The 25,328-nt window shown below is 43.4% G+C and overlaps 1 protein-coding gene across 1 annotated transcript in view; it reads left to right on the top strand.

Moving 5' to 3' along the window:
• ALDH1A1 (aldehyde dehydrogenase 1 family member A1) overlaps positions 1–25,328 on the top strand; it is a 188,253-nt gene that overhangs the window by 151,638 nt on the left and 11,287 nt on the right. Inside the window, exon 12 of the mRNA XM_085633036.1 lies at positions 1,885–1,959. Coding sequence (XP_085489162.1) covers positions 1,885–1,959 — 75 coding nt within the window. The remainder of the gene's footprint in view (positions 1–1,884; positions 1,960–25,328) is intronic.

Genomic DNA, 25,328 nt, shown 5'->3' with positions numbered 1-25,328 from the left:
CAGTGTGATGGCCAAACAAAGGGGCATATTAACAAGCACGGCGTTAAAATTATCGCCGCTTTAGCGGCAGAAAACTGCCGCTAAAGTGGCGATAATGGGCTTGATAATATGCCCACGAGAATTTCAATAGAAGCCCATGTTGACACCAGAACATGGGCTACTATTGGAATTCTCCAGGGCATATTATCAAGCCCATTATCGCCACTGTAGCAGCAGTTTTCTGCCGCTAAAGCAGCGATAATTTTAACGCCATTTCTTGATAATATGCCCCTCAGTGTTCTCTCAGTGAAATCACCGGAAAGAGAGCAAAGCACACAAAGGAGGGACATTTACAGAAATGCACCAATAAGAAGCCAGCATTTCTGAATGTCATTCATAGTAACCAATGGCCATCGGTGGGTTTGTCAAACCCCACGGCAGAGATATAACAGGTCAATCTAAGCATGACCTAAAAAGTACACAAAGATGATACAACCCCAGACAGGGATGATCCACACGTAACTGGTTAAAATAAACTAAAAGAGGGGTTGAAAGAAAGGGGAGGGAGATCTGGGAGATTTTGAGGGCAGAGGACCTGAGAAGTGCTGAGTCTCGGTGAAAGCAAAGGCACCAGATATATCACATGCAGCAGGCATCCACTTACTATATCTCTTTAGCGCTTTCTACATATAACGTCTCCCAGAACTGTAATGTGTGGAGCCCATATGTGCCAGATAATGTGTGATGCCATGTCACATTCTCACTTACTGCTCTGCCCACCTGCTACCTCCTACACAGGCAGAGTCCTGATTCTGTGTAATCCCACACTTTCCCAACTCCTCATAGGGTGGGATGGGATCACTGATGATTACTGACACCACCACACCCCACCCCACCCCATGACTACTTGGGAAAAGGTGGGGTTGGTGAGGTATTGATAATTGACATACAGCCCCAGGAAGTACAGAGCCTGCTGTTTATTTATTAATATGGGAGGGTGGCCATGCGACCCCCCTCCCGGGCCAATTTTGGCCCCAGGGTCCCTATCCTTTTGGGCCTGGCCACAAACTGGGTGCACTAGTCTCCCCTAGGGCACCTAGTATTTCACATTGGGGACCATTGGGGGAGCCTCAAGACCCCGCAGTCCCACCGGCTTCCATTGCTAGCATTGCTTTTGGACAGAGGGAGCTGCTGAAAATGCAGCTCCGTCTATCAAAAAGCAATTCTGCTCTACTTTGTGCAAGCAAGAGCAGTTACATGCTCTCAATTCTATAAAGCAGAGCAGAGTTTGCTATGGCTTGGCGGCTCCCACCAAGCCATAGCAAACTACAATCTCCCGGGGTGGGCACTCCAGTACATTGCAGGAGCCAGCCCTGAGGGGTGGCAGTTCTCAGGGCCATCTAAGGCTCCTGCAGGGGGGCCACGCAGCCCCACCTCCATTGTTCGATTTAGCCCCCGGGAGGGGTGGTTCCTAGGACTGCGTGGTGGCTGTGTGCCTCCCTGCATTCTTTTTGGTTAAAGCCCTGGAGAGGTAGCTGTCCCCGGGGCTGCCAGGGGCGGGGGGGGGTCCGCGTGGCCTCCTGCATTATTCATATTTAAAGCCCTGACTTAGTCCTTGCTTAGAGTTTTGCAAGTGCAGAACATCTGCCAAAAAGTGGGAGATTGGCCATTCACCCTATTATGAGTGTATTGATGTCAACTCCAGCCTATATATGACAGACTTGACATATGGCATGCTTTGGACATTGCCCCTCTAAATAAAGCCCTTCATATTTTGTACACAAAGTGCAGAGTTTTTTTGAATTTGATGTTTTAACAGTATGTAAGTTTGAACTATGCAAAGTGATGACTTGCTGTTTGGAAAACCACTAAAGTGATTACTTAACAAGTGTTATTTCTTACTAGGGTTAACTGCTATAGTGCCTTGTCATCCCAGTGTCCCTTTGGAGGATTTAAAATGTCAGGAAATGGAAGAGAAATGTGAGTAAAATATTTCTAAGCATCTATTTCTGCTGATAGTTTTTGAAAAAATTGAGAGGCATGTGCACTCTGTTATGCTTCAATACATAAACTTTTGTTTTGGATATGTTTCCTTAGATTATGTCGACACATATTTTTTGTTTACTAGGATGTACTGTTGGCATTGGAACTCTGACTGCTGACTCGCATTGTTCATTATGCTTTCTTATGAACCTCATTCATGCTTTCTCAGGGCCCTCTTGCCAACATACCACAATTGAGCATCATGATAATGTATGTAATATGATCAATAAAATAAACCAGTCAAACACAAAAAGGGCAGCTGATATTTGGAAGAAGTGTCATGAGGTTACTGAAGAAATGGATGGAGGTTTGAAAGTGACAGAGAGGGAACTATCTCATCAATCTAAAATCATTATAAGTGGCCCATTTCCGTATGCGAGTGCCCGCAAACAAATAATCCCCATTATTTCCCTCCTCTGGAACTATTGGGATCCGTAATACCAGGAAATCCGGGTGATGGGTAATGGAAATAGCAGGGTTTTTTGTAAGGGCAACTCAAACTGAGAGCCTAAGTAGCTTATTCCTAATAGCCACAGGACTCACACTGTCATATTGCTGCACCTGGCAATTCTGATACCTTGGAGTGAGGTAATTTCAATGTGTGGTAATTCTGCACAGTTCAGAGATTTTCCCTGTGAAATGGGAAATAACTGTGAGCATTGGTGTTTCAGCAGGAACCCCAACATGTTTTCTCCTCATTCAGCTCTATTTTCTTCTCATGCACATTTTACCAGTATTTGTCTGTTAAAATGAACATGGGAAAATAAATCAGAATGGAGTAATATTTAGGGGTGGGCTGTAAACTCCACTCAACCAGTGGAGTTTTCTGAGTTATGCCCACTCTGCTTGGAGCGCGAAGTTCGACAAGAACTCCACAAACCACCCTGTGGTGGTGTTTGTCTCAAACTCGGCTCGCCAATGTTAAATTGGTGAGTGAGAAAACAAGCATTTGCTATGCAATCGGTCTCGCCTTTGGGACCTTCTATGTAGTTAGATATGCAGCACATTAGTCTGGGTGCTGAAACATCTACTGTTCTTTAGCATGGAGGGAAAGTAAGCACCAAACTGCGTGACATGCCACGTATGGGAACACATGGAGAGAAATATTGCCTCTCAGCGGGAAATGGTATAGTCCAAAGCTCTGTTTTTCATATAAAATCAGGGCCTTCGGTGGTCATATCACTGAAAATACAAGAAAAAAATATTATTGTCTACGGGTGCTCGTGGGAGACAATTTCTATGAACTGGAATCTAGAGAATGCTAAAGTGGTTCTGGTATTTTACTGACCTCTGCTGGTCGTTTTCTATCGAGAAAGTTAAATGGAGGCAGTTGCCAGAAAATTTTAAAAAACAATGTCCCTCAGCAGAAAGCAATTCTGGTATTTTACTGACCTCTACTGGTCGTTTTCTATCAATACAGTTAAATAGAGGCAGTTGAACAGAAAATAAGTCCCTAGGTGGAAGCAGACAGGTACTAGGGCTGAACTCCAGAACCCACAAAGTACATACACATATAAGTATATACTAAAGTAAATACAAGAGGTCTCAAATGCTTGACCTAAAAACGAGTGCTAGACTGCCTCCCGGCTAAATATCTCAACACGGGGGGTTCACGGGAGGTCGCTACCATGCGTATTGGGAAAGTTGACGGTCGTGTTGCAAAAATTGCTGCTTACTAGAAAATCGACTTGAGAAAGAAGGAGCACCCTCTGGGTTGGTGCAGTGTGCGCTGATTTTACATTGTGGGACAAGCTCCCAGTGCTAAAAATCAGCATGAGCAGTACAATTGACCAGAATTCTCCACTCGCCCAACTCCGCAGAATCTCACAGAGGTTTTAGGTAACTCTGCAGAATACCACAGAGTAAAATACCGCGAGTTCCGCCCACCCTTGTAACACTCACACTATTGTTCCCTGACAGATTTCAGCAAGTCAAACATGCCCACAAATATGAATGTGTGTGGGTGCTCCCAAACTCCTTCCCGAGTTCCTTCCAATTGGGAAAAGGTCAGAGATTTACTCCAGCCAGGATGGGAAGAGAAACTTATGACACCAAAATCTTGTGGAATGTGAGGGAAGAACTTTCTCTATAGGCCAAAATGTTTTCCCACAGAGGAAAAAAAGAATGTTCTTTTACATATGAGGCTCCATTTTCCCCTGTGCAGATTTTCTACACTTTTACTCACCTACAAAAATGCCCTTGCCACACTTTTCTGCTTCGCAGGTATTCTACTAGGAATATTTGTGAAAAGTAGTACTTCTAAGGATGCAGGTTTACTACCTTTTTAGTGAACAATTCCCAATGTGACAACATATAATGAGTTCTCCCATTTCCTTGGCTTTTGGTAGCTCTATGCAGTAGTGCAAATAGCAATGACTAATCAAGAACAAATAATGCCCAGGGTGATGGATAGAGATATTTTAGACATCAGGCTTATTTCACCTGTTGCTGTCGTAAACAGCATGGCTTCAGCAGCATCTTCTTAACAATCATCACATTTACAAAGAACACATCTGTATGAACAGAGGCACGTGCCCCTTTGTCTACAGCTTTAAACTAAAATGGTTGAAAATAGCCCACTTCAAGGAGGTTTTCCCATGAGAGAAAAACAACTTTTTTCTTTTAACTTGATAAAATTGAAGCAAACAATAATAAACATGATAATTCTGCAAGGGGGTATGTCCAATGGAACTAGCTCTCCTAGAACGAAACTAAATTAGTAGGGACAAAACATCGAACTGTTCTAAAGTCAGTTGATTCTCCATGGATTGGCGAGTTTGTGTCATTGTTTGTGTGGACGGGTAAGTGGGAGAATGTGAAATTAAGTGACAGGCTGGAAGACTAGATGACTTGATGACTGCCTAGTTGGATGGGTGCAAGGACAGGGTGGGTATCAGGATGGATGAGCTTATGGATGGATGAATGAGTGAGCGAGAAGAAGAACAGATGTTCTGAGAATGAGCTTGGCTGAAGGAATGGTTAAGCTGATGAAAGTAGATTGACGTATGACTGGATCTTGAATTGTTGACAAAGTCTGATGATAGTTAAGGATATGTAGGATGCAAGTGGCCTCTGCTCCTCACTTGCTAAAGGTTGCCCACAATATGCCAACAATCCACAATGTCTCAAGGGCCAAAATTATGGCAGAAGTAGATACCATCACACTAGATCCAGCATTACCCTAGGTATGATTACGGTTGTTCGCACCATGCCAATAACTAACACCATTATGCCATAGTCCAAATTATACTGAGGTTAGCATCATTCAGATGTAAACACAGACATTATGCAAATAATGCTAACATGTGGTTGTTATAATTTCATGCTGTCTATGGTATTTCAAGAATTACTACCATAATACCAGGCCAGAGTTGTGATAGAGCTCATTAAGCCATGCTTACCACAATGAGAAAATTACCATCACTTTGCAAGTACAGGGATTATTCTTGAGACAGGAACACAATTTTAGACCCAGTCAGTGGTGAGGAGGGTTCACAAAATGCAGTGGGTGGTGGGTATACTTCACTCAAAGTCTCCATCACACTCTCTTATACACACACACATACGCACACATATGTAGATACACTCACATAAACCCATGCACAAATTATTTTTTTAGCTTATCTGTATCTTCAACAATGCAAGCCTCATTTCTGATCCAGCTGCTTCTTTTCAGGACCCACATGTCAGCCATGTGTTTGGAGAGCCTGATTAGCAGGGAAGTCCAGTAAACAGGTAGTCTTCACAAGCAGCAATAAGGTAAACAATCCCCTGGCAGTTTCAGTGTAGGTGACCAACATGCCTGTACCTATCATAAATCGGTAGTGCCATGGAAGGATTGAACTTCAGTTTTAACAAAACTGGTCAACATACATATCATCGATCATATTTTAATAGTTTGCAAATGCACAAAATATGTAAGTGAGATTCAGTAAAATGTGAACACAATCTGCAAACCCCATTTTTAGGTTGAAGGCTACCAGACAACGTGGTTGTCAGGTTCGCTTACGTCTTCTTGAGGGCATTCTGAAGCTTCCCTGTGAATGCATTTCACCCATTATTTACTATTGGCTTTGTGGTTTGTAATTCAGTTGCTTGCTTTATATTTGCTGGCTTTATTTGCTTTAGGTTGTACAGCTTGAGTTTATCGCTCCCGTGAGCATCCCTTGTTTACTGTTTTCTGAAAACAGGTATTTGGACCGTGTGCTTATCTTGTCACATTTATTGTGCATTCAAACACAGAAGCTAAATGTCAGGCTCTGTCTTCCAAGGGAGCTTGGTGTTTACGTTTCTTTCTCTGATTTCAAAGTGAGAGAATGATTGTGACAATCCTGCATACTCCACTCTATGCCACTCCACTTTAGAACACTCTGCTCCAATCTATGCCCTTCCTCTGTATGCCACACCACTCCATTCTATGACATTCCACTCCACGATACTCTACCTCCCTAATCTAAGACACTGGATGGCAAACCATCCCACTCAACTCAACTGCACTCTACGCCACTCACTCCACGATGCAACACGCCATTCTACTCTATGCTCTTTCACTTTAGGGCACTCCACTCCACACCACTTACCCCTCTCTATTCCAATCTACCCCACTCCACTCTAATCTACCCCACTCCACACCAATCTATGCCAGTTTCCAATCTACCAACTCCATTTCAATTTATCCCACTAGCTTCCAATCACCACTCCAATCTATCCCAATCCAATCTACCCCACTCCACTCAACCTGAGTCTACCCCACTCGAATCTACCGCAATCCATTTCAATCTACCCCAATCTATCCTAATCCACTCCAGTCAACCCAATCGACTCCACGCCAATCTACCCCAATCTGCCCCACTCCACTTCACTAGAATCTACACCAACCTACTCCACCCCATTCACCCCACTCCACTACAATCTACCCCAGTCCACTGCACCCAATCTACCCCACTCAACCCCACTCCACCCAATCTATCCCAATCTTACCCACTCCACTAAATCTATGCCAGTTTCCAATCTACCCAGCTCCATTCCAAATTACCCTACTCGCCTCCAAACTCCTCTCCACTCCAATCTATGCCACTCAAATCTACCACACTTCATTCCACTCTACCTTACTCCACTCCAATCTACCCAACTCCACTCAAATCTACCCCACTCCACCCCAATCTACCCCACTCCAATCCAATCTACGCCAGTTTCCAATCTACCCAACTCCATTCCAATTTACCCCACTTGCCTCCAATCTCCACTCCACTCCAATCTATCCCACTTCACTCCACTCCCATCTACCCTGCTCCACTCAACCTCAGTCTACCCTACTCCAGACTACCACAATCTGTCCCACTCCACTTCACAACAATCTACCCCACTCAATTCCAATCTACCCCAATTTATCCTAATCCACTCCAGTCAACCCAATCCACTCCACGCCAATCTACTCCAATCTGCCCCACTCCACTTCACTACAATCTACACCAATCTACTCTACTCCTATCTACCCCACTCCACTCCAATCAACCCCAGTCCACTGCACCCAAATTACCCTACTCCACTCCAATCTACTCCAATCTACCCCACAGTACTCAAATATATTCCACAACACTCTAATCTACTCCACTCAATCTATCCCAATCTACCCGACTCCACTCAATCTACCCCAATCTATCCAACTTCACTCCAACCTATCCAATGCTACTTCACTAAATCTACCCCATTCCACTTAAATCTTTCCCACTCCACTCTTCCCCAATCTAAACCACTCCAATCTTCCACAATCTACTCTATTCCAATTTCTCACAATCTACCCCCTCCACTCCAATCTACTCAACTCCAGTCCACCCAATCTACCCCACTCCTCTCCACTCCAATGTACTCCACTCCAGTCTACCTCTCTCTGCTGCACTCCACGCCACTCAACCCAAATCTACCCCACTCCACTTCACTCCAATCTATCCCATTACAATCTACTACACTCCACTCAAATCCACCCACTCCAATCCAATCTAACCCACTCCACCCCAATCCACCCCACTCCAATTTATCCTACCCGACTGCACCCCAATCTACCCATCTCCAATCCACCCCAACCAATCTAACCTACTCCAATCTACCCCTCCCCAAATATACCTCAATTTAATCCACTCAGATCTACTCCACTTTAGCCTAATCTACCCCAGTTCACTCCAATCTATCCCACTCCAATCTATCCTACTCCAGTCTAACCCCCTACTGACACATTACACTCCAAATAACCCCTCTCCACTCCAATCTACCCCACTACATTCCAATGTACCCTACTATAATCTATCCAATATACCCCACTTCAATTAATCCCAGTCCATTACACTCCAATCTACCCCAGTCCACCCCACTCCATTCTTCCCTAATCTACCCAACTCCACTCCAATCTCCGCTCTAATCTACCCAACTCCACTTCACTCCAATCTACTCCTCTCCACTTCAATTTACAGCACTCCACCCTATCCCAATCTACCCCACTCCATTCTACCACAATCAACCCCACTGCACTCCACCCCTATCAACCCCATTCTGCTCAAATCTACCCCACTCCTATCCACCCTATCTACTCCCTTCTGCTGCAAACTACTTACCTTCACTCAACTCTACCCCAATCCACTCATTCTGCCCCAATCTACCCCACTCCATTTCACTCCAATCCAATCTAACCCACTCCACCCCAATGCATCCCACTTCACCGCACCCCACTCCAATTTACCCCACCCCATTCCACCCCAATCTTCTCTACTCCAATTTTCCCTACTCCAATCAACCTAAATCTATTCTACTCTGATCCACTCCATTCCACTCTAATCTACCCCACTGCAACCCTCTCCAATCTACCCCACCCCTTCCCATTCTACCCCAGCACACTCTACCCCACTCCACTCTACACCACTCCTATCTACTCCAATGTACACCATCCAAACTACCCACTTCTATCTATCCTACTCCACTCTACCCCAATCTACCCAAAACTACCCAATGCAATTCCAATCTACCACTCTCCACTCCAGTCTAACCCAAATGATCCCACTCCATTCCAGTCTACCCTACACTAATCTACCCATTCTATCCCACTCCAATGTACCCCACCCGTTACACTCCAATGTACCCCACTCTAATCCACTCTAATCTACCCACCTCCACTCCAATCTACCCCACCCCACTCCAATCTACTTGAATCTACCCCCAATCCACCACACTCCACTATTCCCCAATCTACCCCACTCTACTCTAATCTGCACTCCGCTCTAATCTAGACAACTCCACTCCACTAGAGTCTACCCCACTCCACTCTACCCCAAACCAATCTACCAAGATATACCCCAAAGCACTCAACCCCATCTACCAAACTCAACTCAAATCAACCCCACTCCTCTCCACCCTATCTACCCCACTCCACAAGTCTCCAATCAACCCATCTCCACTCCACTCTACCCCACTCTACAACACTCCACTCTACTCTACCTCAATCTACATCACTCCAATGTATCACACTCCACTCAAAACTACCCAACTCCAGGACAATCTAAACTACTCCATCCCAATCCACCCCACTCCCATCTATCTGACCCGACTTTACCACAATCTACCCTACTCCTAATTTCTCCATCCCAATTTACTCCACTTTAATCTCCCCTACGCCAATCTACACCAATTTACTCCACTCCAATCTACTTCCTCCACTCCAATCTACTTCCTCCACTCCAATCTACCCCATTCTACCCCAATCTACCCCATTCTACCCCACTCTACCCCACCCATCCCAATCTACCCCACACTACTCTACTGCACTCCACTTTAACCCAATCCAGTCTATCCCACTCCACTCCAATATACCCCACTCCACTCCACTGTAGTGTACCCCAATCTACCCTACTCCAAACTATCCCACTCCACTCTATCCCACTCCAATCTACTCCACTCCAATCCAATCTATCCAACTCCACACCAATCTACACCACTCCATTCAATCTACCCCACTCCACTCCACTCTGCCCCACTCCACTGTAATCTAATCCACTCCACTGAACTCCAATCTGCCCAACTCTACTGCAGTCTTGCATGCTCAACTCTGCTTCAAACTACCACAATCCACCCCACTCCAATCTACCCCACTCCACCCAATCAACCCCAATCCCCCAAAATGCATCTCAATTCAATCTACCACACCAATCTACATCACCTCTCACCCCAATCTACCCCGCTCCAATCTACCTAAACCAATCTACCCCATTCCTATCTACCTCACTCCACTCCAACCCACCACACTCAACTCCAATGTACCCCACTCCATTCCACTCCAATGTACCTCACTCCATCTACCCCACTCTTAAACAATACAATCTAGCCTAATCTATCCTACTCCAGTCTGCCACACTTTACCCTAATCTACCTCGTTACAATCTACCCCATTGTACCCCACTCCACTCTACCCCAGTGTATCCCACTTCACTCTATTGGCCTAAGCCTTTTTTGTTCATACATATATGACACCACTAGTGTAGGCAATAAACAGCCCATGGGGCAGGGTGCAGTGCATTTAAAAATGTGGACATGGACTTTTTAGTTTTACATGTTGTGGTAGTGAAAAACTCTTAAATGTGTTTTAAGTCTCTGATGATGAAGGGTGTCCAAGGCTTTGTGTTTAAGTCCAGTGGTTATAGTGCAGTCATTCCATTTGATGAGTATCACATCAATGCAGGTGGTTACCAGTAGTATCTCAATACCTCTGCCTGGCTGGAATGCTGGCTGTAGATCTGACAACACATTATTCTCCTCTGCAGAAGTGCAGAGCTGGAAAAAGCGTTCTTCCAATTTTCCCGGAAATGGGACGTTTGTGATCGGCCTATAGATGTCATGGTTTGATGGACCAAGGTTCTTTTTTTGTGGTGTGGAAAGCACTTGTATGGAGAGAATTGATCACAAGAGTCCTTGCTATGGTTTAAGTATATGCATTTAATAGAATGATTTTAAAGAACTGATGTACTGATGTCTTTGAAAACAGGTGTTTGCTTTCTTAAGAAATAAATATGAGTGTTGGTAGGAGTGAGGATGGGTCTCTTTCTTGGACCGGCTAAGCTGCCACTGTAGCATTTTAGGGTACTTTAGTTACCTATTATTAGGGTAGGCAAAATTTAGAAAACGTTTTCCGGAAGCCAAAAGGGTCTGAGGAACATCCACACTGTGCACAGTTTACTCAAGACCTGGCTTTTTGAGCAGTAGCAGCACCCCCCTCCCCCCCAGCACCTTGAGACCCCCACGGGTGAGTAGTGCACTTTACAAATGTTCTGATTGATTGATTGATTGACTCTGGGAGACAAGCAGTGACTTCCAGCATCAGAGAAGTGTGCGGCTTCACAAAACATGATGAGCCTGCACATAGAAAGTGTAACACTCATGGTCATACATCAATGGATGAAAGTTGCAATTACAGCACAAGGCCCTTTTCGTGTATTTTCTGTTGCACTTTGCTGGGAATCTCTTCAAAACAATTGTCAAGGCCCTCTCTCAAAATTAAGTTAAACAAAAGAGATTCAGCTTTTGTTACGATAGCGCTCTGACTCCTGCTAAAAATCTGTTGCTTTGTTTTTACAATCAGTTATAATCTTGTTAAAGTATCATTGCTTAAACAATTAAAACTATTTATTATCTGCTACATTCAGTGCATAAAATCAAATTGGGTAACTGGGTAATAGAAGCAACTAACTTATGTTACAGTGTTTAGTAACAGAAACGCAGTAGGAAGCATTATGGTAAAATAATTGAAGTAATATGAAATATTAATCATTTTATTGTGCTTATTATGAGTTATTAATATTTTTATTATTATTAATATTGTGATTATTATAATGACTGTCAGTATTATTGATATGATATTGTATATGTATTACAAGAGTGCAGTTTAAATTGTATCTCGCTCACAGCTGCATCTGGCAAGATATCATGTGGTCAGCAGGGTTTTCGGGAAAAATACTTACAAGTTGTGGATCATGTTCATAATTAGTATGCCTCATCTTGTTATTTGTCCTGGCTATGAGTGCATTCTTAATAATTTCATATTACTAATACGACATACTAATTCTCGAATGCAATATATGTACACATAGTATTTTCTGTTTCATGAGTATTTACTGTCTTCTAGAATCTCTAAATAAAAAAGGAATATATGAGGTGGAGAAAAAAGCATTTTGTTTAAAAAGCAATAAATAAATTATTCCACCAAGCTTTAGGATGTCGTGAAAATTGCGTGACTGGCTGAGGAAACACCTACCTAAATATTACAGTGCTGGTTACAGTTCAGTTATGCTTACAAATAAGCTTAAGAAGCAGAATTACTTGAGCCGGCCAAGAACGCAATTACAGCCTGTGGGATTGCAAGAGATGGATCACAAAGGATAAAAGTTCAAGCTCCGTGACAGCATTCATTTCTTCAAGTGGTTCTAATGACGACATTGGGCACGGAAAACAGTGCTTGCAGGATTGAATCCCTGCAACCCCCTAAACCTTAGGTCAAACGTGCAAAGGCTTTGTAATCTGGTCTCCTCTCTGCCATGTAATTTTCTGTCCACACACAGAAGTGTATGCGGTAGATGAAAACATCCCGGTTTGTTGTTAGAATTCCAGCTGATATTTTTTCTGGCAGTCTTGAATCTTGCTTTTAATATAACCTTAGAGCCTAGCCTAGCAGGCTTTACCGGCCATTAAAGGCCCGCACCAGTGTTAAAGGCCCGAGCCGACGGTGAGGGCTTTGAACAAGTGAGTGGGCCTATAATGGCTGTTAGAGCCCGCTAGGAGAGCTCCAAGCCTATTAGAACATTCTGCCGCAAGAGGGCAGAATATTCTAATTACTAAAAACAAAGGCCTCTCGGAGCCCAAGTGGGTTAAATTGTCCTTGAGCTCCGAGAGAACTTTGTCAACAAAAACAACATTGGAATGTTGCTCTGTGGGCTTCTACCTGCCAGTAGAAGCCTGGAGCACTCCATTGTATTTAATAGAGTGCTCCACATTCTAATGCTCTAATTGCTCATACATTTTTCTTACACCTAAAAACTTAAATTGCTTGAAATCCTCCAAGACTTTAACAAGGAGCCACAAAGAATATAACAATGTGTTATTACTTATGTAATGATAGTTCTTCTGCTGCCAAGAATGAGTACACTGAGAAGGACACCAGGTTACCACTGACTACTATTTAAGCAGTGGCGTAGCAAGGGGGGGTGTGGTACGACCCGGCCGGCATTAGTTTTTGGGGCTTCTCCACCCCCCATTCTTACATGCGTATTTAAGCATTAAACAGGTTTTGATGTTGACAAAATAGTTGACGAGGGTCGATTTAAGTTAAATAACAGATCCCCTTGTGAAAACCTGCAAAGTAGTACCCACTCACATATGATTCTCATGATTCGATATTGCAGGCAATGAAAACCAAATTCAGAGTCAAATAAAATTATGGCAAAGCAAGATTTATAGTAATTTAAAATATTGCAATTCAGTTACTAACATGTAGAAAGCAAAAATACACAAGCAAATTAGCCAAACTGGCTTCCTTAACCAAATTCAACCCCCCTGGTCCCGGTCGGTCGCGGACGGGCGCAGACGGGCTTGCCTTAGGCGCGCCTTCGGCGCGCAAAAGTCGCGCCCGCTGCGCACGTCCGCTGCGCTTCCTGGCAAGACACATGCTTTATGTTGGCGGGTCAGGAGGTTGGAGGGGCGTGTCCAGCCGAGGGGGCGTGTCTCGCCTCTCCCTCGGGAATGGCGGGGATCGTTGCAGCGAGTAGCGCTGTTTGAGAAAGCCCAGTGATGCAGGTAAGTGAGATAAAAACACAGTATTACAAGTACAGGTTTTTAAAAAGTGAATAGCCCTGCTCCCGGCTTTCCGCCTCAGGAGCCAATCTTTAATGCGACGCTGTGGGGCGGCGCGCTCTACTTGTAGGTACGTTGGGGGGCGTGTCCAGCCGAGGGGGCGTGTCTCGCCTCTCCCTCGGGAATGGCGGGGATCGTTGCAGCGAGTAGCGCTGTTTGAGAAAGCCCAGTGATGCAGGTAAGTGAGATAAAAACACAGTATTACAAGTACAGGTTTTTAAAAAGTGAATAGCCCTGCTCCCGGCTTTCCGCCTCAGGAGCCAATCTTTAATGCGACGCTGTGGGGCGGCGCGCTCTACTTGTAGGTATGGCGGGGGGCGTGTCCAGCCGAGGGGGCGTGTCTCGCCTCTCCCTCGGGAATGGCGGGGATCGTTGCAGCGAGTAGCGCTGTTTGAGAAAGCCCAGTGATGCAGGTAAGTGAGATAAAAACACAGTATTACAAGTACAGGTTTTTAAAAAGTGAATAGCCCTGCTCCCGGCTTTCCGCCTCAGGAGCCAATCTTTAATGCGACGCTGTGGGGCGGCGCGCTCTACTTGTAGGTATGGCGGGGGGCGTGTCCAGCCGAGGGGGCGTGTCTCGCCTCTCCCTCGGGAATGGCGGGGATCGTTGCAGCGAGTAGCGCTGTTTGAGAAAGCCCAGTGATGCAGGTAAGTGAGATAAAAACACAGTATTACAAGTACAGGTTTTTAAAAAGTGAATAGCCCTGCTCCCGGCTTTCCGCCTCAGGAGCCAATCTTTAATGCGACGCTGTAGGGCGGCGCGCTCTACTTGTAGGTATGGCGGGGGGCGTGTCCAGCCGAGGGGGCGTGTCTCGCCTCTCCCTCGGGAATGGCGGGGATCGTTGCAGCGAGTAGCGCTGTTTGAGAAAGCCCAGTGATGCAGGTGCGTGAGATAAAAACACAGTATTACAAGTACAGGTTTTTAAGTGAATAGCCCTGCTCCCGGCTTTCCGCCTCAGGAGCCAATCCTGAGGCAGAGGTCAGACCCGGGACCAGGGTTCGATTCCCAACGCGGCAGGGTCCGGAGCCCAATTGTCCACGGACTCGATAATTCTCGCTTCGGTGCCCACTCTAAGCATGAGTTCACGAGTTCACACTATGCAGCTCTGGGCAACAAGCTTGCTTAATCTCCACAACGGCCCCTCCGCAGCGGGATGCCTGTCTTTCACCTTGGGGATGCCCAGTACGGGTTATCTCACAGGGGAAAACCAGGACGGATTCCCAATGCAAGCGCCGAGATGCCCAAGGGTAAGTCGAGCGCTATATAAGAACACACATACATACATACCTTTCCCACCCTGGTAAGGGATTTTCACCAGTACTTGATCAGAGTACATTTCCAACCATTTCTAATAAGAATTTGAGGAGTTTGTGAATGCCCATAAATTCCAGTTAAGGGTTGGTATTGAGGTTGTTTGAAAGTGTGGTTAGCCTTGGAAGTTTGTGAATACCCCAAACTACTACATGAGTGGTCATTCGCAAACTCCCAAGGCTAACCACGCTTTCAAACAACCTCAATCCCAACCCTTAACTGGAATTTATGGGTAAAGAGATCTCAAAATTTGTGGTGAAGATCTCTGCACAAGTAAATGGGCTAATGCCTATCGGGAATCACTATGTGAACTCCTTGCAGGCATCACTGAGGTAAATTCAGTTGTAAATTTAAGTTGAAAGCTACATTTTAATTTGCCAGTAGTCTATATCTTTAAGTGTCGTAATCAGAGAATCAGTCTGTAAGAGCAGAGGCCCTCACGTATAACTGAGTGTTATCTGCATTCACGAAGTGAGAAATATTGTAAAATGTTAACAGTTCACTTTGAAATGGGGATTTGTCCTCCATGGTGGTATACCTTTAAGTATTTGAGTGACGGGACATATGTCTTCAGAGATGGAATATCATCAGCATACAACTGGTGAGAAATATTGAAAAGTTTAAGGAGGGATCCAAGGGATTTAATGTAGAAATTGAAAAGGATAGACATGAGATTGAACCTTTGGTGTACCTCATGTCAAAAGAAGGAATCGCTTGAGAGTTACTGATTTTTATTTGTTGAACTCATCGACTTAAGTATGAGGACTGTTCTATCTAATCTCATGCATTCTTTGAGAATTGTTGAGGATGGGTTTTTGTCTGTATCAAATTCATCTGATATGACCAGGAGGATACTGATGGAGGAATCTCGATTGCCAAAGATGCTTAGAGAACCATCCACTATTTTAAGCATGGCAATGACAATCACGTTTTAGGACCTTAATTAGAGTTTGGTAGACCTAAACCCAATGCAACAGAGTACCATACCCCTTAACATTGGTCCACCCTCCTCATTTATGGAAGGGTGAAGTTTAAGTATTTCATCAACAGAGCGCCCGTTGGTCAGCCGAATACTTTCTCTGATGACCTGAAGGAGTAAACTTCATCAGAGGAAGGTGATTACACAGCCTGCCCTATTTAAGCTGGACTATGTTATGCTTTGGTTTTCCTGTATGTCACTGCAGGAAAAACCTGGCTGTGAAGGAACAAATAAGGACACCCACGGTGTGGAGTTTATCAATGTTTTTGTTTTCTGAAAAAATATTATTGAAAAACTGACAGCAGTCATCCACCAAACTTTATGTACATTGAAAGGAACCGCTGTGAAGGTAGTTCCTTTCAATATACACAGAGGACAACCCGTCCAGTGGTTATCTCTATGTTTGACAAACTGTTGTCAGTCAGAGTGGTAGAGGTAATGTCTGGATGCAGTGTACTAGGTTTATGTTACAAGGATCTGATTGCTGAAAATGGGGAGAGTCAAGAATGATAGATACTTTATAGACTGTGACCAAGTTGGTACACTGTTCCACAGAATGTGGAGTTTCTTGCAAATTCAACACTTTTGGAGGGAGATTGGTAGCCTAGTGACGAATGCAGCTAACAAGGATATAGACCTACAATCACACCTAGCTTTTTTGGGGATATAGCGGGACACAACCACATCAAAATATTCTGATATTTTCTGCAACATTGTACTAATGATGGCACAGATTAGATATAGTTAGACTTTGTGGAAGCCGATCTACCCCTCAATAGATCAATTGTGAATGAATAGGGACCGGTGCATGCATGCCATGGAAAAATGTATAAGATGTGAGGATGCCCTCAGAACTTTATCAAAATCTGGGGTCCCTGGGGAGAATTTGAAACAATATGTATGAGGGGAATGGTAATCGAGAGGCAAGACTCAGATATTCTTAAAATGGAGGCTGTGCCTAAGGTGCCTGTCAAACGAAGAAACAAGCAGGTGAAGACTGGAAAAAGATCAAATACAGTTATGTTCTTTTTACTTTGGGTAGCATGTGTACCTGTAACATACTCTTTCATCTGTTGGGTAGTAAATGAATAATACGATCAAAGAAAGAAATATGGTGTATTTTTAGACACGTCTTACAAATCCTGTTGAATCTTAAAGTGGAATAATTAATAGGTTAAGTCATCACCCCAATGACTGTAACAACCAGGGATGGTCAGGTTCCAAATACATTGAACTGAAAGGATGAACTTCCTATTAGCCTTGATGATGCTACATGAACAATATTTTGTCAAGTAGAACTATAAAATAATCCTATTTAAGGTTTAGTATTGTACAACAAAGCATCCTAAATAGATGGTATTGGACAACAGTCACAAAGTTTAAATAAGAACGTTTGCAATTGTTGGAAACTCCACAAGGAAAAATCTCTGTGTACCTAATTTCCAAATGTCAAAATGAAAATACTTATTTTTTTGATCACAGCACTATGAATGTAGCCTTCAAATTTGTTATTAATACTGAACATATTACCCATGAGCAATGTAGTACATATACAGTTTTTTCTTTATCAATTGACATATTTTTATGGATGGAAAATTGCGAAGACTAGAATGGAGACAATGGTGAGAAAGCTATCAGGGACAGAGACAACTCTAGAAACCATAGAAGAAGCTTTGGAGTAGATCACAATTTATTCAACTGTAGCCCATATGAGTCCGAACCTACTTAATGGATGTTCAGCTTGCAAATATTTATATCCTTTATTGTCAGCTAATTCAAAATGTGTTTGCATGTCCTCAAGTTATAGTATCTTATATTTGTTACAAATTCACCCAGTTTAGAGATTCCTTAAAATGTTCAATTTCTTGAAACCTTTCTCTGGGTCTCCAAGTGCATTGGATGTCCATATTGATGTCTCTGATGTGACTTCCCCTCGCACAGTGAATGTTTGTGAGGGTTCCATGATTCATGACTTCCCTTATATAGAGTCTCTAGGTAGCCTCCAGGTTTCACAGCTCTCCTATCTGAGCATACAGAGGGGTTCAGCTGTGAAGTAAACGCCCAGTCATTAATTAGTATCAACTGTGAGACAAAGTGGTATAGCATTTGGTCCTGTTACGAAAATTCCTTCATCACATGGTCTTCAGGTCAGGGTTTTCATCTCAATCCTGAGCACACCTCCAGAAAGGATTCTTGTGACGTAATTCACTTTCGTAAAAAATTCCTCTGGAATCTTGTACAGTTTTTTGGGTGGATATATTGGAATTTGGATACTGTGATCATTTTATATAGACCCATTAAGGAGAGATTGTCAGCCTTCTCCAATGTGGCAGATATTCATCTAAAATGTTCGTTGGGTTCTCCCTTAGGGATGTATTACGGTTATTTGTAAAATGTACTTCCAACTATTTATACCCGTATTGTGACAGTTTTAGTAGGCAACCCCAAATAATTTACAGTCACCATTTTCTGAGGGGAAACATAATATACTTGCTTTGGTTTGTGTTTAATTATGGGTGTTCCCCAAGTATTAAGTATTTTTAAGACTTTGGAGATCGATCATTTTGGATCTGCCAAATTTAAAAGTATCTCATCTGCTTATAAGGAAATGCCACCCTCCCATTCTAGGTCCTATCTGATCCCTCTAATGAGAGAGCTTCCTCTCGTGTAGTTCCCAAGCAACTTATCCCATTCAGAAGAGGGGAGATAAGGCATCTCTGATTTGTGTCCTGGCCGATTATGAGCCCCTAGAAGTGTAGACTCGCACTTTTGCTAGCAGTTCAGTGTAAAGTAGTGCGATCCAGGATTGGAACTCAGGTCCAAAATCCATCTGTTTTAGGACCACCTGTAAGTAAGGCTGCTCGAGCAAGTTTAATGCCTTTTCATTATCCAGTGCCACCAGCACTGCAGGTTCTTGTTTTGTGTTCTTCCTCCCAGGTTACCCATGTGGTCTTCTAAGACTACGTTGCATTGAATTTAATGGCATGAATCCTGATTGATCTACTTTAATTAATTTGTCAGTTAACAGGTATTTCCAGCTACAGTCGTATGCCAACACTTTAGGTAGGATTTTTGTCTCCAGAGTGAGAAGCAAAATGGGTCTATATGAGTAGCATTGTTTTGATAGTTTCCCCTTTTTGTGAATGATGTGTGGAATGGTCAGGGTGTGTCCCTCCCCACCACTGATTTCCACAGGCATTTGCTGAACCCAGTGCTTTAGGGTGTTCTAACTTTAGGCCTGATTCAGAAAGGACCTCTGCACTCAAATTCAGGGGCCCTTTGTGAATCAGTTCCTAAGTTCATGGCCTTTTAGATCTGATGCACTCCTGTCTGTTGTTCCCCAACAGACCCATTGTTGCCTTTGCCCATAGTTGGCTCTGTCTGGTCTTTGTCACTGGCCCCTCTCAGGGATTGGTTGCTTTCAGATTTTCGTGATGGTTGATTGGTCCTGCTTTTCTTCGCCTGTACCTCTTGAGTGTAGTCAGGAAACATTATAATCTTTGAGTTATGAACCTGAATAGGCCCATTTCTGTTGTACTGACCTCAGTAGTATATTGCAGTCCCTGTAAGTAAGGATTTGGGTAATGATAGGTCTTGGTCTCACATCAGAATTCAGCATCAGCCTCAGCACACTGTGGGTTCTTTTGAGTGGTTTTAGTGTGTTTGTGATGAGGTGTCTCCATGAATCATTCTTCTGATCCTCCCTCTGCCTATTCTGGGATCCCTACCAGGGGAATATTGTTCTGTCTTGATCTCCCGTCTGCATCATCCGATCTGGCTTGTAACTGGTAGGTGGCTTCTCTGAGATAACATATGTTTTTTGGAGCTTTCTAATTGATGTGTCTTGATTTGGCACATTGAGTTCTATTATTGTCACTTTTGCCACAATATAATTTAGGCCTGTCTTCAGGTGATTGATATCTTTGGACACTGTGTGGATTGTATTCTCTAAAGCATTTCTGGACTCTCTGGTACGACGTGCAATTATGGACTTGGGTCTTCTTATTCTTGCCATTCCCCTTTATCAAGTTCTGTGAATAGCTCTGTTTTGTCCTTTTTGACTCTCCCCCTCTTAAAAATGTATTTTTGTAATTTGTTCCATTGAGCCATTTGTTTTTGTAGCTCTTACCATTCTGTGCGAGTGAACTGGTTTATATTGTTGTGCTGCTTTTATTTTTCCAGTAACTGTTTTGTTACAAAGTTGGGGGAGATGAATAACACCTTCCCTGCCACTCTGTTCTTTATGTTGCTTGACTTGCTATGGGTGATTCTGGTGTAGTTCATTACACTCTGCTCCTTTTCTTTTTTTAAGTGATGGGCTCAGGACCTTATTAGTTCAGCCTCACCTTGCCTCCTATTACCGGGTGGAAGTAGTAGTAGTAGTAAATATCTTTATTCGGTAAGATAAATAACTATAAAATGTATAAACACAAGATAAAAACAATAAAAAAATGTTAGACATGATGACAAAACTCAAAGTACACAGTACGTAAAATTCAAAAAAAGATGAAACTGTAAATAGATAACGAAATATACAGCGTGTACAAACTTTATAAGACAGATGCATTATGGCCAAGCACCTAAAATCTTGATTACATTGCTTAAAAAATAGCTCATACTAACACCTATTCGAGCATCTCCCAACATGGCAAGGAAAGGCATATCAGACCTCCCTTGAACAAGCTCAGCCTCTCTCAAAATGGGAACCAAATACATTTTCCTTGACAGAGTATAAATACTACAAAAGATGACAACGTGCAGCATGGACTGCCCTGAAAGACTATTGATCTCACAGGGATCTAAAAGGCCATCTGTGGCCCAACCTTTAGGGAAGCTTATCAGTGGAAAAAAAACTTTCAATCGGAACCTGGATAAAAGCTGATGATGATAAATATTGTTCTCCCAGGTCAAGTATGGTTCCATGGAGCTGCCTGTTTTAATCAAACAATGAGCCTTTATGGATAATTTATAAAGCTCAATGTCCTCTCTGGTGGCCGATAGATGCGTTAAGAAATTGTGGTGAAACCCATTGATAGTCATGTTTAATGATGTCCGCAAGCTGCGTGAAAAGACTGGGATGTCCAAGGCTGAAAATGCAGACTTAATATAGCTTAGCCATGTTATAACTGTATGATTATCTAGGGAAATGCAGTCCTGGATAATCAATTTAATAATGTGTGTTCACTCCTAAGCCAGATTGAGATCCAACCTAATAAAGGCCTGAGATTAATGAGGTCAGAGATGTAACTGATACCCACTTCCATATGCACGGCGAGTGTAGAAGAACTATGCGTAGCACCCAGAAGCTACCTCAGGAACTTGTTTTCTTCCTTCTGTACTAAACCACAATACCGATACTCCCAAAGTTCGCTGCCACAACTAATTGCGGAGACACACGTGGCTTTATACACGTGGATCAGTGCTTCAACAGGTTTCCTGCCCACCTTAGAACTAAAGTCCATGTCCGCACAGTCTAGCAAGAGATAGCTTCTTTAACTGAAAGGAAGGACCCCAGGAGGATTTATCATCAAACAGGATGTCCTGTTAGCTAAAAACAATACCTGGACAATCCTAGCATTATGACAAAAATGACTCCTTGGTTTGGTGGGCTTAACCCCCAACATCATCGTAAATGATTTAGATGTGTTTACTGACAAATCCTGACCATCCATAAAGTTCAAATAAGAATCTAAAAGATGTTGAAGACCTAGTGCTGTCCTTGACATAAGGACAGCATTGTCTGCATATAGTAGGACTGGTAGTGCTCACGATCCCACCCTGGGAGGGTGTCCTTTTTACTTCCCTGAGTGCGGCCTCCAGGCCATTAATATAGAAGGTAAACAGGAATGGGGACAAAATACATCCTTGTCTCACAACTCTGGTGATAGTAAAACTCTTTGTACAGGAGCCCTTGTTTGTAAATCTAGCTGAAGCAGACATACCCCTATGAAGGTTCTCCGTAAAGGACACCAATTCTGGCTCAACCTCCCAAAGACAATAATATTAACCACAGCTTTGATCGGTTCACCCAATCCAAGTCTGTCAAAAATTCCTTAAAACCAAGAAAAAGGGACCCCTTTTTGGCCACTGTGTATGTTTGGATCAAAAGATGCAAATTCAGGCATTGGCCTAAACCCGTACTGGCAGTTAGAGATGATTTCCTTCCCATCAGCCCAATCCATCAACCTTTCTAAAACAACCTGACCCAAAACCTTCAATGTGGTGTCAATAAGTGAGACTGGCCTCTAACATTCTGGGTCCCCCCCGGATCACCTTTCTTAAATACTGAGACTATGATCGGTTGGTACTAACAACACAGAGGGCCAGAAACAACCACGGTGCTCAAAATATTTGTCAGCAAGGGTGCCTATATGACTATATCTTCTTTAAAAAGATCGGCTAGAACACCATCTGGGCCAGGGTTCTTTATGACAAGACAAACGAGTGATAGCGCCAGAAACATCTGGGATGGTAAATGAAAGGCAGGGAAGATTAGCCCCTTTTAAGGTAAGATTAGATAGTAACAGACCCTTGCTATCATCCAGGGAATGAATGGAAGAAAAATAATCAAACCAGTGAACTTCCGATATAGCCAGGACCACACTAGATAAAGAATCCAAAGTCAGAAAAGGATGATTTAAAATTTTCCAAAATGCTACTTAATTAGTAGTGTCAAAGCTGCTGAAAGTTCCATAAAACACAAAAAGAGTGTCCCCTTTTTGGCCACCATGTATTTTTGGATCAAAAGATGCAAATTCAGGCATTGGCCGAAGCCGTACTGGCAGTTATAGCTGATTTCCTTCTCATCGGCCCAATCCATTAACCTTTTTAAAGCAATCTGACCCAAAACTTTCACTGTGGTGTCAATAAGTGAGATTGAAAACAACAAGAAGGTGCACAGTCCGTGGCAGAGCAAGATAGCAAAACAATAGTAAATGTAGAGAAACACAAGAGATCCTACAAATAATTGAGACAAGCCCTCCGCAGGAGGTAGGAGTCCATCAGCCCACCCTTATTGGTGGAGCCTCGTCATCTGGTGCTCCTGGGAATCACTGTCTAGACCTATAAATGCAGATCCCCAGGGACTCTGTCTAGGTGCACCGGACAGTGATACCCCAAAAGGAAATCAACTCCTGCCAGGGTCTGTACCCAAGTAGTTGAGGGCTCCAGTGATGTGCAGTGCAAAAAAGTGAAGTGGAGTTAAAAATGAATACTTGGTCAAAAAATATGTTTAATGTGGATCAACCAAGTTTCATGTCTAAAAGAACCTATAGTCTGTTGTATATTTCTACAGGCTAGTCTTTGGTTCATGTGAGAGTGTGGTCGACATGTTTCAGCCGTTACGGTGACTTAACCCGGCTTTCATCAGGACCGAAAAAAGAGCTACTGCAAACTAGTTACAAAGTGATAAACTAAACCCATACACCAAACGTGAGTGTGGGATACCGGTGTGGCAATTGCCACCCTACCGAAAAAAGGCTCAAACTAGAGCGTAAGAACGATGTCTTCATTCCTAAAAAAGAAAAATATATATGAACCTCATGTATAACAAAACACAACTACTGATTGCCACAAGGTAAAGCTGATTCAGCATCACCCAGATCAACAACTAAACTCAAAAATGATGTTTATAGATACTAAATTAGTATAGAAAATTGAAAAAGACTCACCCAGCTTTGTGTGGGAGAAAAGCCTCACCTCACCCGGCTGACTGCTCGGAGAAGGAGGCACCGCTCTGTTTAAATGTGGAGAAAGAAAACAAGACAGATTGCCAATGGATACCCGTCTGCTCAAAGCTCAACACACATATTCTAAACAAATTAAAAAGGAACCCAAATTGATTAAAAAAGTCCGAGACCTCGTGGCCGCCCATCGGAGTAGTGTTGAGGTGATGTCACTTTTAAAACAGTCTATCTGACATCTAGTGCGACCAGGGTCAGACAATACTGTAAATGATTGTAATTAGGTAGTTGAAGGAGCTGTCAACAGGATTTTAACAGCTAATTCTGTTTGTGCTTGACAGAGACAAGTCCAAGACCCCAAGAATAGGTCTGTATATTTAAATTAATGTCTCTTGAAGACAGAAGAACCTGTAAGGCTTCATATGTGACCTGGGGCAAATCTACCCATGAAAGGTTGGTGAGTAAAAAGGAGAAGAAAGAAACCAGCCCAGGGGTCAACAAGCCAGTTCTAAATTAAGGATTATATCCAAAACTGGAGTAAACCAAGAGCACAAGCAGCCTGCCTCCTCACCTGTCCGTCGATACCTCTGACTGGCTCACAAGCTGTCTGGGAGGTATCGACAGGAAGGGGAGGCTGCTATTCATAGTGCTCAAGTGGGACGCGTACGTCGTGAATTGAATTCAGCTGTTTATTCACTTGTATTTCAGCCGCGTCTCTGCGAAGTAACGCGCATGCGCCTAAGATGAATGCTGACAGAAGTGCGCATGCGTTAGTGTCAGACACTGCGCTAGTATAACTTGTAAGTCCGAGTGTATTTCAAAAGTGATGGGAATAATCCGAGCAATCAGGACAGGGCAAATCCCGCAGGATCAGACCGCCTACGTATACGGTGTAGTGTGTAGTATACATCCCACCCCTACTAGGGCCTCGTGTGTCTAGCGCGCATGCGTCGGGGAGTCAAGGTGTCAACCCGCGCATGCGCTAGACATCGTAACATCCCGAAACCCAGTATTTAGTTCCAAGCAGTGGGCGCATTCATATATCCCTGTAATGTGGAGCGCGGATGGAGTGGACTTGTCTACTTGCATTTGTTTAAATGTAGATAATTGGTTCTTTTCGAAAAAAATGGTGTTGTCAAATATTTAATCACCACGAGTTCGGATGATCATGAGAGAAAGACCCCCTACGTTTGAGGTACAATGTAGGGAGGACCTTGTGTATCTAGAGAGCCCGCTTAGGGAGGCCAGGAATTCTTCCCAAGCATGCCTGGGACATGGGAATACCCTGGGTAGATGTGAAACCCAGTCATTAATGTTTACCAATAGGGGCACTCGAGTGTAACTGATCAGTGGTGTGAGACAAAGGTAATCCTGTCAACTGGCAATTTGGTATGGATTATTCCTTCTCTCGAAATATGGAATTTTAAGGCATAGAGAAGGCGCCAAAAGT

Source organism: Triturus cristatus, chromosome 2_1, assembly GCF_964204655.1.
Source record: "Triturus cristatus chromosome 2_1, aTriCri1.1, whole genome shotgun sequence".
Lineage (NCBI taxonomy): Eukaryota > Metazoa > Chordata > Amphibia > Caudata > Salamandridae > Triturus > Triturus cristatus.
Note: the sequence above shows the minus strand (reverse complement) of the source record. Positions and strands in the feature narration are given on the sequence as shown.